Below are 13,675 nucleotides of genomic sequence, written 5' to 3' on the forward strand. Positions count from 1 at the left end.
TGCTGATTCATATTTGAAAAATGTGTAAAATTATTTATTTTTTAAAGTTTCTATTTCAAAATAAATTCTAGTGCTTGTCTAAGTAGGGCACAAATAAGCTTTTTTCTTTTCCTTGGAGCTTCAAATGTAGGTCATTCATATGCAACATATTGGGAAGAAAAGCACCATTTTCTTTCTTTTTTTTTTTTTTAAAGTAAGTTCTATGCCTAATATGGGGCTTGAACCCAGAACCCTAAGATCAAGAGTCACATGCTCCATCAACTGAGCCAGCCACGTGCCCCCACCATTTTCTTCTTGATTATTAAATATTTGGCTAGCATTTCTGTTGTTGCAAGAAAATCTTGAACTAGTGTTAACAATACAGTAAGTTTTTTAGCATTCTTTCACAATTCAACCAACTAACAAAGTATGTAAGATCACTAAATTTCCTTTTACATCTTCCAGCAATCCTATTAGCTGATGTTGATTCATAGCTTTTGCACTCATATAATGAACATTAAACCGTACCCTTGACACCTGTCATAGAGACCATTTTAAAAAACTGACCACAACTATCTTCAAAATGCATCATACAGGTAGAATGAACAAATAAGGGGAATGTTTCATTTAAAAATTTCAAAAAGATCTGACATTTTACCTAACTTACCTAAAATGCCATTTACTGTGACAGAAATAATTTTTTTCCCTCATCTATCTGAAACTCCTCTAACAAATGTAAAAGGTTAAAAAATAGCTACATGAGGCACCTGGGGGCTCAGATCATGATCTGCAGGTGCTGGGATGGAGCCCCACATAGGGATCCCTGCTCAGCAGGGAGTCCGCTTCTCCCTCTGCCCCTCCTCACGGCTCCTGCTATCTCTCTGTCTCAAATGAATAAATAAAAAATTCTTTTAAAAAATAAAATAAGGGGTGCCTGGGTGGCTCAGTGGGTTAAAGCCTCTGCCTTCGGCTCAGGTCATGATCTCAGGGTCCTGGGATTGAGCCCCACATTGGGCTCTCTGCTCAGCAGGGAGCCTGCTTCCTCCCGTCTCTCTCTCTCTCTGCCTGCCTCTCCGCCTACCTGTGATCTCTGTCTGTTAAATAAATAAATAAATAAATAATCTTAAAAAAAAAAAATTAAATTAAAAAATAAAAAATAAAATAAAAAATGGGGTGCCTGGGTGGCTCAGTGAGTTAAGGCTCTGCCTTCAGCTGGGGTCGTGATCTCAGGGTCCTAGGATCGAGCCCCGCATTGGGCTCTCTGCTTCCCCCTCTCTCTCTGCCTGCCTCTTTGCCTACTTGTGATCTCTGTCAAACAAATAAATAAAATCTTAAAAAAAAAAATAGCTATACGGGGCACCTGCGTGGCTCAGTCAGTTGAGGAAACAACTCTTGATCGTGGGGTCATGAATTCAAGCTCCACTTTGGACACAGAGCTTACTTAAAAAAAAAAACACCAAAAAACGAACAAAAAAAAGGCTTCGTAAGTTTTAGGCCATGAATTCAAATTATTGCTTCATAAATGTTTTAAGTCCTATGAGACAAAATGTACTCCAAATTTTGAGCTGCAGCTCTTATATTACATAACTCATCCAAAGAAAAACACTTTTCAGATTCTAAATCAATTAATCTTTGATAGTTAGAAAGGTCCTGTATTCTACAATGTTTGGTTACCTAACTAAGGACTTTGTACTTTCTTAATAAAATATTTCTTGGGCTTCAATTCATAATTTTCTAACAATTTCTGCTACTGAAATATTTTATTATCTATTCAGAACCAGTTCTTTTTTCAAGTGAAAATCCAAGCTGTTTTATAGCTGGCCAAACTTAAAATTAACCTTAAAAAAAAACTGTTTAAGAAATTTTGTTGAACATTTAATTCTAATTTCAAGTGACTGAAGTTCAATTTTTTGACTTTGAAAGATTTCATTCATTATGCATTTGCTGAAACTCAGTATTATCCACTTCTTTACTGTCTTTTTCAAATACCAGCTTTTTGGGGTGCCTGGGTGGCTCAGTTGGTTGGGTGACTGCCTTCAGCTCAGGTCATGATTCTGGAGTGCTGGGATTGAGTCCTGCTTTGGGCTCCCAACTCCACAGGGAGTCTACTTCTCCCTCTGACCTCCTTTCTCATACTCTCTCTCAAATAAATAAATAAAATCTTCAAAAAAACAAATAAACAAACAAAAAACAAACCAGCTTTTCTCTGCCCCAGCCAACTGCAATTAACCATTCATCATGAAATGTGTAAAGTACCTTCTTCCAGTCTGCTTATTGTTCCAGTTGTAATACTAGTTTCTGTATCTCTATTTTTCAGTATGCCTTCATTTTAAATTAAAAAATGTGCATATATTCATGTCTGAACTAGAAAGATAATAATTAAAATAAGTATTTCAATTATCAATTATGATTTATCTAAGTATCATTGTAATTCTTATTGTCTGTATAAAATACTCAGGTAAAGATGCTATGTTACATCAATTCATAGAAAAAAATAATGTGGGGTGCCTGGGTGGCTCAGTGGGTTAAAGCCTCTGCCTTCGGCTCAGGTCATGGTCCCAGTGTCCTGGGATCGAGCCCCACATCGGGCTCTCTGCTCAACAGGGAACCTGTCTCCTCCTCTCTCTCTGCCTACTTGTGATCTCTATCTGTCAAATAAATAAATAAAATCTTTAAAATATACAAGAATGAAAAGATTTAAAAAAAAAAAAAATAATGTGCCCTGAATCCATCTGTTGACACCAATGCAGTGATGTGTTTTACGTAGTATTACACATGACAAGAGTTTGACAGGCATACTACAATAATCATGAGCAAGGTAGCAAGTTAACTGTATTTCTAAAAAAAGAAGTTGTTAAGAATATTTTACACTGCTTTTTTATATTTAAATAAGAAATTCACTTAGTCCTACTGAGCTCAAGTGCTTAATAGCCACAGATAGCTAGAGGTTACTATATTAGCACATACAGAAGTGATTGATAGCCAAAAGGCTTGCAATTTTTATTCCATTTTTCATTTATTTTATATAATTTCCAGGGTTTTGAACTTATCTGGGTTGTTACTCTTGCATTCTTACTAAAAGTAAGGCAGCAGAAATGGAAATGGTTGGATGTTCTCTACAGGACTCCTTATAATATACATCATGGCCTACTCTAGTAGATATGGGCCAATCTCTAAAAAAACTATATAGTTCCTAAAAACAACTAACTTTCTCTCTTTGGAAAATGCCTTTTAAATGTGTCAATGAAAGTTTAACAATGGGGTTTCAAAAAAATTTTTTTAAGGTGGGTAGCACACAATTAACAAATGATAAAAACACATATAATACCCTTTATTATAAGTTCCATATAGCCAAATGATTATCATAGAAGGCTTTTGTTGATTTTTGCCTAACTCTTGTATTGTAGCCAATCTGTGGTTACAGTTTGACCAGGACTTTACAAATGGAGTTGCATCGCAATCTGCAATTTCCCCAATAAATTTATTGTCATTAGATCTGATATGTGATCTATTGTTAAACTATTTCTCACCCTTGTACGAATTATGTTCATGAAATTGAAACCTCTTTCAGCTTCAACATTATTGATGGCAATAGTGTTAACTATCTTTTTAGCTATTTGTATAGTTGTAGGAATTGAAACACTATTAGATTTTATATTATTTACAAATTCCCCAAAATCATTCAAATCAATTTCGTATTTTAAAATTTCACATAGATGAAATAATTTTTTTTTCACCAGCTATCCATGGTGAAGTCATTTCTTCATAAGGCCATGTAGAGGGTTCTAGCAAGTCAAAATAATTAAAATACTTTCATCATGGTTTCTGTCAGTTATAAGATGTAAATGCATGTGTTCAATTATGTTTTCTAGTAACATACACTTAGGAAGAGCATTAAATTTATATATATATATTTTTTTTTCGATTTGGATAAGATTTATTGATCAGATTGTTTTTAGAAAACCAACAGCAAAACACTGACAAGGTACATAAATACAGATTGGACATTTTAGGGTAAATTCACTATTTTTCCTACTTGCTTGTAGGAAACCAGGTAAGGTGGAGAAGCTGTCCTGATCATATGGCATGCACACCGGACTGCAAAAGGACTTCCACACTATTGAACAGGACTGTGGCAAATAGCTTGAAAAGTAAGGCAAGCATCGTGTGTGGCCTAAGCGCACCCTGTACGGAGAGCCAAGCCCAGGCCTGCCCAGAGACTGCATGACAGGTTTCCCTTTTGCCTAGGTTCTTCCAGTCAAATGCTCGTCGGCAGGTGCCTTTACAGGGAGATGCCTGGCGCTGTCCCTGCTCAGACTCTGTGTACAAGGAAGTGGCTCTGGAGAAAGTCAGTGTGTTTCTGATGCCTCCTTTGTATTCTAAATGTGCAACTAGTAAAACAGCAATTACTACACCTTGGTGAACCTGCCTCTGACTCACCCTGTACACTGACTGAGCAGGGCCTTTAAAAAACTTCTAGCAAGTGAAAAAAAAAAAAAAGATAAAATCATGAAAATTAGACTAAAAAGATGGTACCACTTTTGAAGAACACCTCAGAACTTCTTTTTAACCCCAGGTAAGAGAAGAGGTCGCTTACTGGCAAATCCAGTGACCTCGGAAGGGAAACGCCATCGCCGGCACAATCTGCACAACATACACGGGGAGTACGGAGCCCTGCCGAGCCGCCTCAGGCGCTGCCAACACTCCAGGGGTCCCGAGGAATCTGGGGAACCAAAGCACTTGAAGCTAACAGAGACCAGTCTGGGGAGCTCATGACCACGGACCATAAACCCTCATCCGTCCTGGAGCTCAATGCCAGAACAATGAAGAGAAGGAAATGGCTTTTTGTGCTACATCAGAGTGCTGGCAGCTAGACAAATGAATAACGGTGCCACTTTCTAAACATCTGTAAGACCAGGTAAAAACAATCCGCTTTTACAGAATGAAGACCAACACAGACTTCCAGGATAATTCAACCTTTCCTACATGCCAAGCTATATGGCTGGAAAGGGTATTTCCAAAGGGAAAATAAGGCTCCTGCAAGAACAGAGGAAATGCAACTATTTGTCAAGAGCCAAAGAAATGTGTTCAAATGAAGGGATTTCCTCTGCTTCACACCCAGTAGCTGCTTCTTCCCATAGGCGCAGAGAGCTCTTTGGTGGTTAGAGGAGAGACAGCCTCGAACTCAGGGCAGGAACACTACGCCGAAGCAGAGGAGTGAAGAGTTAATATCTCGACTCAGGATTACCACCCGTGGGTCCTAATTCCAACGTTCAACAGCTGTCATCAAATTGACAATTACGGCTAATAGGGCTGCTTATATGCTTGCTGGTTTCTAGCCCTCCGTGATTCTTCTTTTTCATTTCTAACTACTTATTAGCCCCACTCCACTAAAAAGGAGGTGCTTGTGGGAGAGGGCTAGGGAGGAAGAATATAAATGAATCAATTGTTTGATAGAAAAGTTTAAACACTGATTAATTATGAATTTCAATTATCTGTGCTTTACCCTAGCTACCCTGGGTAACCAAAGGTCACCGTTAATAAACCTTTTGCTTAGAAAAGTTAACGTTTATTATTATACGTTTAAATCTATCTATGTAGTGGAAATGAATAATTTAGAGCAAATTTTTACACCAAGTCACTAGGGCGCTGAAAAAAAAATTCTGCCAGTGGAAAGGATTTCAGTTTGGCCCCTGAAGAACAGTTAAAATTTCCATCTACTCTATATTGGTTTATAGATTTTCCAGAATGTGGAAAATACTTTATTAAATGAAGAAAGCATCATTGTCTTCATTTAATAACATATTATGTTCACAGATAAATTAGTATATACATGGGAGAACTGATAGTATTAAATATTAGGTTTTAATTCTCCATTTAGGAAATCCCTTACAGGTAGACTTCTCTTTTTGTGGGCAAAGAAATGTAGGAAGATACGCACATATGAGATAGTACAAAGATGACTGGGGAAAAGTCTCAACTCTGACAAGCCCAAGGAATAAAAAGTCTTTAAGAGTTGGAGTAAGAAAACACAGACTTGAAGATCCAGACTGACCAAGAGTTGGTTTATGCTAGCTGATCACATCTCACATTCTTGATACAAGCTGACTCTAAAGCAATGAGCTGGCTTCCCCAAGGCAGATTAAAAAAGAAAAAAAAAAAAAAAGTAGTCTACCTGCTTTGTAGTTACACCCTATATTATATATATATATTTTTAAAGATTTTATTTATTTGATAGAGATCACAAGTAGGCTGAGGCAGGCGGGGGGGGGGGGGGGGGGGGGAGGGAAGCAGGCTCCCTGCTGAGCAGAGAGCCCAATGTGGGGCTCAATCCCAGGACCCTGAGATCATGACCTGATCTCAGAAGGCAGAGGCTTTAACCCACTGAGCCACTCAGGCACCCCTAAATTTATTATTTTTACTAAATGGAATATCTTAAACTTATCTGACTTAATCAAACCTTCAATTTGACACTCATGCTTTCCAGTACCAATTTTTAAATTTTCCAAGGCTCTTATGGTACATTTGATCAATTTTTGTGCTTTCTGAATGTTAGTTCATCTGGACTGTAATGCAGTTGAAAGTAGTGAAAATTCTTGAAGAATGTCAATCATTAAAGCAAGGTCTTGCAAAAAATGAATGTTAGCTAATCTCTGCCAAACCAGAGTAAAATTAGAAAAATGCATATATAACACAGGATATGCATACCATACAGCAGTAGCAGTTTAAAAACCACATGCCACCCATCTTGGTCCCATTACCCGGCTAATTTTAATAATTTCAATTTCAAGATCTTTAGCTACATTTTCTAAAAGCTTGTTTTGATTTTTATTAGAGTGGTGATAAGTGGAATAAATTTTATCAAGAAGTAGTTTAAAAAGATAGTTGCTTCATTTCAGATATTGAATCATCAAGTGGCAACTGAAATCGATAGTTTTAAACAATTCCAAGTAATGATTTTAGGAAAATTTTCCAACAATCTTGTAGCTACTTCAGACTTTCTTCCCAGAATTGTATTAGCACCATCAGAACAAAATGCAACTAAATTTGCTTTCAAATATTCATTAGTAAACCCACAATCATTTAAAGAACTCAATATTGTATTGAAAATACACTCTGCTGCAGATGACACCAATTCTTTTAAAGCAACAAATAACTGGTGTGGGAGCCAACTGAACTGTGCACTGGAGATAAACCACTAGAGTGCTTTTCTTCGAAACTGTAGATGCCTCATCAATTATGATGCAGATTTTGGCATTCTCTTTTATAATATTCTTAAATATCTTCATTTTCATTTCTTTTCCAATCATGTTCTGCTATTCTTTTTTTTTTTTTTTTTTAAAGATTTTATTTATTTGACAGAGAGAAATCACAAGTAGGCAGAGAGGCAGGCAGAGAGAGAGGAGGAAGCAGGCTCCCTGCTGAGCAGAAAGCACAATGTGGGGCTTGAACCCAGGACCTGGGATCATGACCTGAGCCGAAGGCAGTGGCTTAACCCACTGAACCACCCAGGCGCCCCCATGTTCTGCTATTCTTGTTGCACTGTATCATGTATTTAAACAGCTGACCTCTCCATTTTTCTCTTGTAATTCTATTACCCCCTCAATATCAGATAAAGGTCTATTGTGTTTTACTAAACTGTAAACAGTATTGAAAACTTTTACAGTAGCATCAATATCTTTATTATTTTGTTTATGCACTAAATCAGAATTTGAGTCATTAATTGATTCCTTTAACAAATCCTGAATTTTACCATGAGCTTTAGAAATATCGTGTTCCCTAATTTTTTTCTGCAGAGAAGCCTGTCTAGTAGTTTTATTACTGTGATTAGGGGTTACTAAATATGCAATCTATTCCTTAGACACATGGACATGCTTTTCTGCTTTTGATCCCAAATGCTGAACTATTAAACAATCCTTATATCCTAATTTACCTTATTTTAATTTCAAGCCATTTGTACTGTTCTGTAAACATAAATGCTTTTCATTCCAACACTATGGAAGCACAAGATTATCTGTTTCTTCCTTTGATGAATATGATGGATTTTCCTCAATGATTGGCTGTTCAACATATTTGAAATCTGATTCCTTCGACTTAGACAATCCACAATGATTTTTGCTATTATTATTTTCTGTGTCTGTTTTCACCTTCTTCACATTTAAAAAATGCAAAAAATCTCCTGTTGTTTTGGCATTTTAGGGAACAGAATCTGAAAAATAATTTTACATATATAAGTAAAGTTCTTGAAAGAACACTTTAAGGATTAATGTAAAAACTTCTGTTAATGATTTCTTTACAAAATTTTAGAAATAAATTTTGAATTAAAATACTTACACTGCCGGCACCCGGGTGGCTCAGTGGGTTAAAACCTCTGCCTTCCACTCAGGTCATAATCTCAGGGTCCTGGGATCGAGCCCCACAATCAGGCTCTCTGCTCAGCAGGGAGCCTGCCTCCTCTCTCTCTGCCTGCTTCTCCACCTATTTGTGATCTCTGTCTGTCCAAAAACAAAACAAAACAAAACTTAAATAAATAAAAAATAAAAGACTTACACTGATTTTCAATTTGTACCTATAACTTCAATATGACTTGCTATTTGTTGAAAAATTCACTATCAGTTTTTTTTTATTTTTTTAGTAATCTCTACACCCAATGTGGGGCTTGAATTCATGACCCTGAAATAAAAACTGGATGCTCCTCCTGACTGAGGTAGCCAGGTGAACGTTTTTAAAATTTTATAGCCAATGTCATGAAATCTGACTGTGAATGTTTGATTAACATCTAAGTGAACAGAGAAGTTGCTCATATGATTTACGATTGAGTATAGTTCCAATGTGAAAAGTGGTTAATATTTTCATTTAATAAGAAGAAAAGTGAAAAGATGAAGATGTATACCAAAACTCCACTCACTTATCAATGACATCATCTTTGTGGAATCAAGGAAGAGTTTTCAGATATTACAAGGTTTTCTCAATTGTTCACATAGCACAGAGTCCAGCAATTTAGAGATGTGTCACATTTTTAGGCTTAATCTGCATTAACATTTTAACCACCACTTTCTTAAATTTAGATAATCAGTAAATAATAAATCAAGCCCTGACTTGTAGTTTGACATTTACCTTGGTGTAAATACTCCAATCATGTTGCAGGAGCATGCTGTTATATAGTATTTCTACCACTCAGATACAATACGTATAAATAATCTCAAATTAAGATATGATGAGCTTTGAGTATTTACTACCTTAAATGTAACAACTTATTTCCTTGTAACTTTATATACTTCAAGTTTTAAAATATACTTTAATTTTTAACAATGGTTATGTTTAACAAATCCGCCCACAAAACTCCTGAAAATCTTACAATCAGTTCTTGCCAACCACCTCCAACACACTTTGCACTTAATGACAGAACTGAAAAACCACAAATATACTTACGTCGCTATGACAGGTGCTAGGCTTTTCATTATCACCACAGACCAGAACAATGTATTCAAGAACATGTTTTGATGGTCCTTCCTAAAAAGGAATTGAGCAAATTTACAAGTCATGAAAACCATTCAAACCAAACTTGCATTTACAATTAGGAGGTTTTTGTTGTTGGAATTAGCAAGACTTAGCAAGACTTCCTCTGTGTCTTCCTCTGTTGAGGAAGTCTTGCAGGTGGCACAGGATAATCAGAAACAAAAGCAGCACAGGAGCAGATTTCAGAGTAGATTTCAGAGTAGAGGAATAAGTAATGATGACAAAACCCAAAGAGAAACTAAATCTACATGGAGGAATAAAGCCACATGGATTCCTTTGGAAATGGAAAATAGTACAGGGATTGTATTAAAAAGACACACCAGGGTACTATATTCTTTAACTGGCTGACTATCGATAATCTTTTAGATATCTAAACTCAAAAATCAGAGTTCTTCAATAGCTCTGCTTTATCCTCCATATCCTTACACAAGCAAACATCAAGCCCTTTTTCAATTGTTTCTTTACATATATACTACCTATAGAATACACCAAGCCCTAAATACCTGGGTCAAAACCCTAGATTTTATTCTATAGGTAAATGAACCAGTCAACAGTGCTAAGATGGGAACAATATTAAAGCTGTGGTTCAAGATTAGGAAAGTATGAAGTGTGGAAAGACTAGTAACGAATTAATCCGATAGTAGTAATGTAGTACTAAAATAAAAGGCTAGAACAACAATCAGGAAGTAAACTCTTCTATATGTATATTACAATAAAATTTATAATAAAAGGGCTCCTTTTGTACTTACAAACTTTTATCATTCTTTTAGCATATATTGTGTTTAGCTACGCGCATGCGTATATGCATATAGCAGAACTCAAAGAGGATGTTGTGCTATAATGTAGACTGAAGGCTGGAAAGAGATTTATAGGAAGACTCAGGAATCCATAATAGAGTATGTTAAGTAGAAACTTTTTGTATCTGAAGAACCCTCAAGAAGAGGACTGTACCCAGGAGCATTTCATCTTTAACTGATGGTACTATAAAAAAGAGAAATAAGCATATCCTAGTGGAGCCCAGCAGAGGATAGGGTTATAAAGGTAAGTAAATTCTGTTTCTGAGTATATTCTAAAACTGAATTAAATTATCACTGTTCTTTTCCTGTGGAACAATTTAAAGGCAATGGTGGAGGGGGCACCTGGCTGACTCAGTCATAGGAGCCTGACTCTTTTTTTTAGTGTATGTCCTGCTGAAGCGAGCATGGACTCTTGAGCTCCTGGTTGTGGGTTTGAGCCCCATGTTGGATATAGAGATTACTTAAAAATAAAATCTTAAAATAGATAAATAAATAAAATAAAATAAGGAATATTTTTACTCTCTTCTTTCTGATACTGAAATTCCACTTAGAGTATACAAGCATACCTCTGAAATATTACAGGTTCAGTTCCAGACTATTACAATAAAGCGACTATCACAATAGAGTCAAATGAATTCTTTGGTTTTCCAGTGCATATAAAAGTTATGTTGGGGCACCTGGGTGGCTCAGTGGGTTAAAGCCTCTGCCTTCGGTTCAGGTCATGATCCCAGGGTCCTGGGATCAAGCCCCGCATCAGGTTCTCTGCTCAGCGGGGAGCCTGCTTACTCCTCTCTCTCTGTCTGCCTCTCTGCCTACTTGTGATCTCTGTCGAATAAATAAATAAAAATCTTAAAAAAAAAAAATAATGTCCCATTCATTTGTTTCTAAACGACAGGAGGAACCAAAATTATTTTTCCCAAAGACCCATTAAATATTCCTTCGAAATGCTTTTCCGTACCACCAAAAAAAAAAAAAAAAAAAAAAAAAAAAAAAAGGCATGGTGGCTCTTCAAATTCCACAGCTACATCATTACTCTACAACAAAGGGATGGCAGAACCAGCACCCAGCCTATCTTGGTACCCCCAAATTTAAGGTCCCAAGTGTCAAAAAAAAAAGGGGGAGGGGATTACCATATGTATTGTTAATGGGGAAGAATGTCAAGGAAATATCTTGTAAAGAATTTCCATATGAGGGGTGCCTGGGTGACTCAGTGGGTTTAAGCCTCTGCCTTCAGCTTAGGTCATGATCCCAGGGTCCTGGGATCCAGCCTGCTCCTCCCCCATCCCCACCTACCTCTGTGCCTACTTGTGATCTCTCTGTGTGAAATAAAAAAAAATAAAATCTTAAAAAAAAAAAAAAAATTTCCATATGACCCTACTGGAACAAGAAACAAGAAACATCTTAACACCGCAACGTTTAAAGAGGGGATATTATTTGATTTAGAAAACTGACATTTGGAAAAATGGTTTATCAGGATGCCCTAAACCTATAGCAATTAATAAACATTAAACGGCCACTCATTTAAGGAAAAAATATACAACTTTGACAGCAAACCTCAACTAATCACTGGTTTGTAGAAGTTTCTGGCTAGCTACCACTTTAAACAGACCCTTTGCAAAACTTTAGTTTTGGGTGAAAACCATCCCCCAATACATCATGACCCCAGGTCCCCTAAACCAAGGCTTTACAAAGCATGGCTCAGAGTCACATGTCCTTTTGTTTGTTCCAAAGTGAAGATTCCTGGGTCCCACCTTCAAATTCTGATTCAGCAGCTGTGGTGTGAGGCCCAGATATCTGCACTTACACATCCTAATGCTCAGAGACCACTGTCCCAAAGGGAAGACAGTCAAAACCACGTGTGTTCCTGGTGATGCAGGGTCTTCATTATGAACGTCAACTCCTGCATTATGCTGTAACGTGGTGATCTCAGAGGTTGGAGAAGTCTTCAAGCTACCTGCCTTCGCCTTACGAAGCTCCAGAACGCTCCCACTTTGCTTGCAACCCTTCTTGCTTTCTCCTGTCCCTTCCCTCTAACCTGCAGGTCGTGTTTCAAAGGACACTCTTGCCCTGCTTCCAAACACACTCTTAAGAGCGCACGACTTTGCCCACAGGAAGTATAAAGTGGCGCTAATGAAGGCATAAGAAGCGTGATTCCATGTGCAACATGTCCTTTCGGGCACAGTCTTTGTGGTGGCCCCTGCAGGTGCTCAGAGACCCCTTTCGGTAAATTTCCTCATCCTGTGCCATACTCCCCAGTGCCCAGTACCTGCGAGACATCCACACCCAGCTGCTGAATGACGAACGGACAGGCGAGGTATCAGCATCACAGAACGGCTTACCGCGCATAGGTTTGGGATTCTAGGAAACACCCGAATTTCGTTGCTACTTACACTGACAAACTGAATGTCATCTTCATTTTCATCCGGTGTTGCCTCAGATGCCTCAGGCCCAGCTGGAGGGACAGACTCTATCATCTATAAAAATAAGCCAGAATATGCTTATCTACATACAGCCACGTACCTGGAGGAAGAGATTCTTCCCAAAAAGAACGAAAAAGGAAGAGCTCCGTAAGACACACAGCAAGCTCTCGAGGAAACCGAACTGAGCACAACTGCAGGCAAATCCCACCAAGAACAGGACTCGATGGAGTCGGGCTCTGCCTCTGCAGACGTGGAGCCATCCACAGGGAGGGACGCCGAAAACGACTTATCAGACCCTGCGAATTCCCCCAATCTCCTCAAGGAGGAGGGAGGCACGCACACCGCCGAGGAGCGAGCCTGTCTCAAAATGTCGCTCTCGCGGCCCGAGCAGCGGCAACAGGGACCTCCGTGGCCGGCGCACAGGGCCGGGGGCGGCCGGGCGGCCATTGTTACTGCTGGTTCCCCGCTCACACCCGCACCAGGCCCGAACGCCGAGCTCGGCCCGAGACGCGGACACTGTCGGCCGCCGCGGCGGCGGGCGCCGCGCACCAGGCCTCACTCTCAACAAAACACAAAGCCCTTCCCCGCTCGCCTGAGAATGCCGCCGCCCGACGCTCGCCCACTCACCTCCGACCCCGGGTCTCCCATTTCTCCGACGGCCTAACTGACAGCACCACCGCTCCTGCGGTCCCCGCCGCCGCCGCCGCCGCCGCTGCCGTCCCCGCTGCCGCCGCCGCCGCCGCCACGACTTCCCTTCCCGCCCAGCACCGCTTTGCGCCGCCGTGACCCGCCCCTGCGTGAGCGCCGACGCCGCCGACGCCGCCGACGCCACCGACGCCGCGGGCGGAAAGAGGTGCGAAACCGCTTCAAAAGGAGGAGCGACCGGCTCTGGGCCGCTATCCCCTGGAGCCTCTGTCTCTCAATCAGGGCCTGCCTTCCCCGGGCCGCGCGGGAAGCCGG

At 39.3% G+C, this 13,675-nt stretch overlaps 1 protein-coding gene across 1 annotated transcript; it reads right to left on the bottom strand.

Moving 5' to 3' along the window:
• Positions 1 to 2,642: 2,642 nt before the first annotated feature.
• On the bottom strand, positions 2,643 to 13,675 carry KIAA1586 (KIAA1586 ortholog). The gene is given in 17 exon segments (XM_053447855.1): positions 2,643 to 3,381; positions 3,384 to 3,446; positions 3,449 to 3,710; positions 3,712 to 3,789; positions 3,792 to 3,883; positions 6,393 to 6,416; positions 6,419 to 6,858; positions 6,860 to 6,915; positions 6,917 to 7,136; positions 7,138 to 7,292; positions 7,488 to 7,913; positions 7,915 to 7,958; positions 7,961 to 8,161; positions 8,164 to 8,188; positions 9,412 to 9,492; positions 12,686 to 12,769; positions 13,343 to 13,675. Coding segments are annotated over 17 exon segments (2,340 nt in total). The 5' UTR covers positions 13,364 to 13,675; the 3' UTR covers positions 2,643 to 3,313.

Source organism: Lutra lutra, chromosome 6 (assembly GCF_902655055.1).
Source record: "Lutra lutra chromosome 6, mLutLut1.2, whole genome shotgun sequence".
NCBI lineage: Eukaryota > Metazoa > Chordata > Mammalia > Carnivora > Mustelidae > Lutra > Lutra lutra.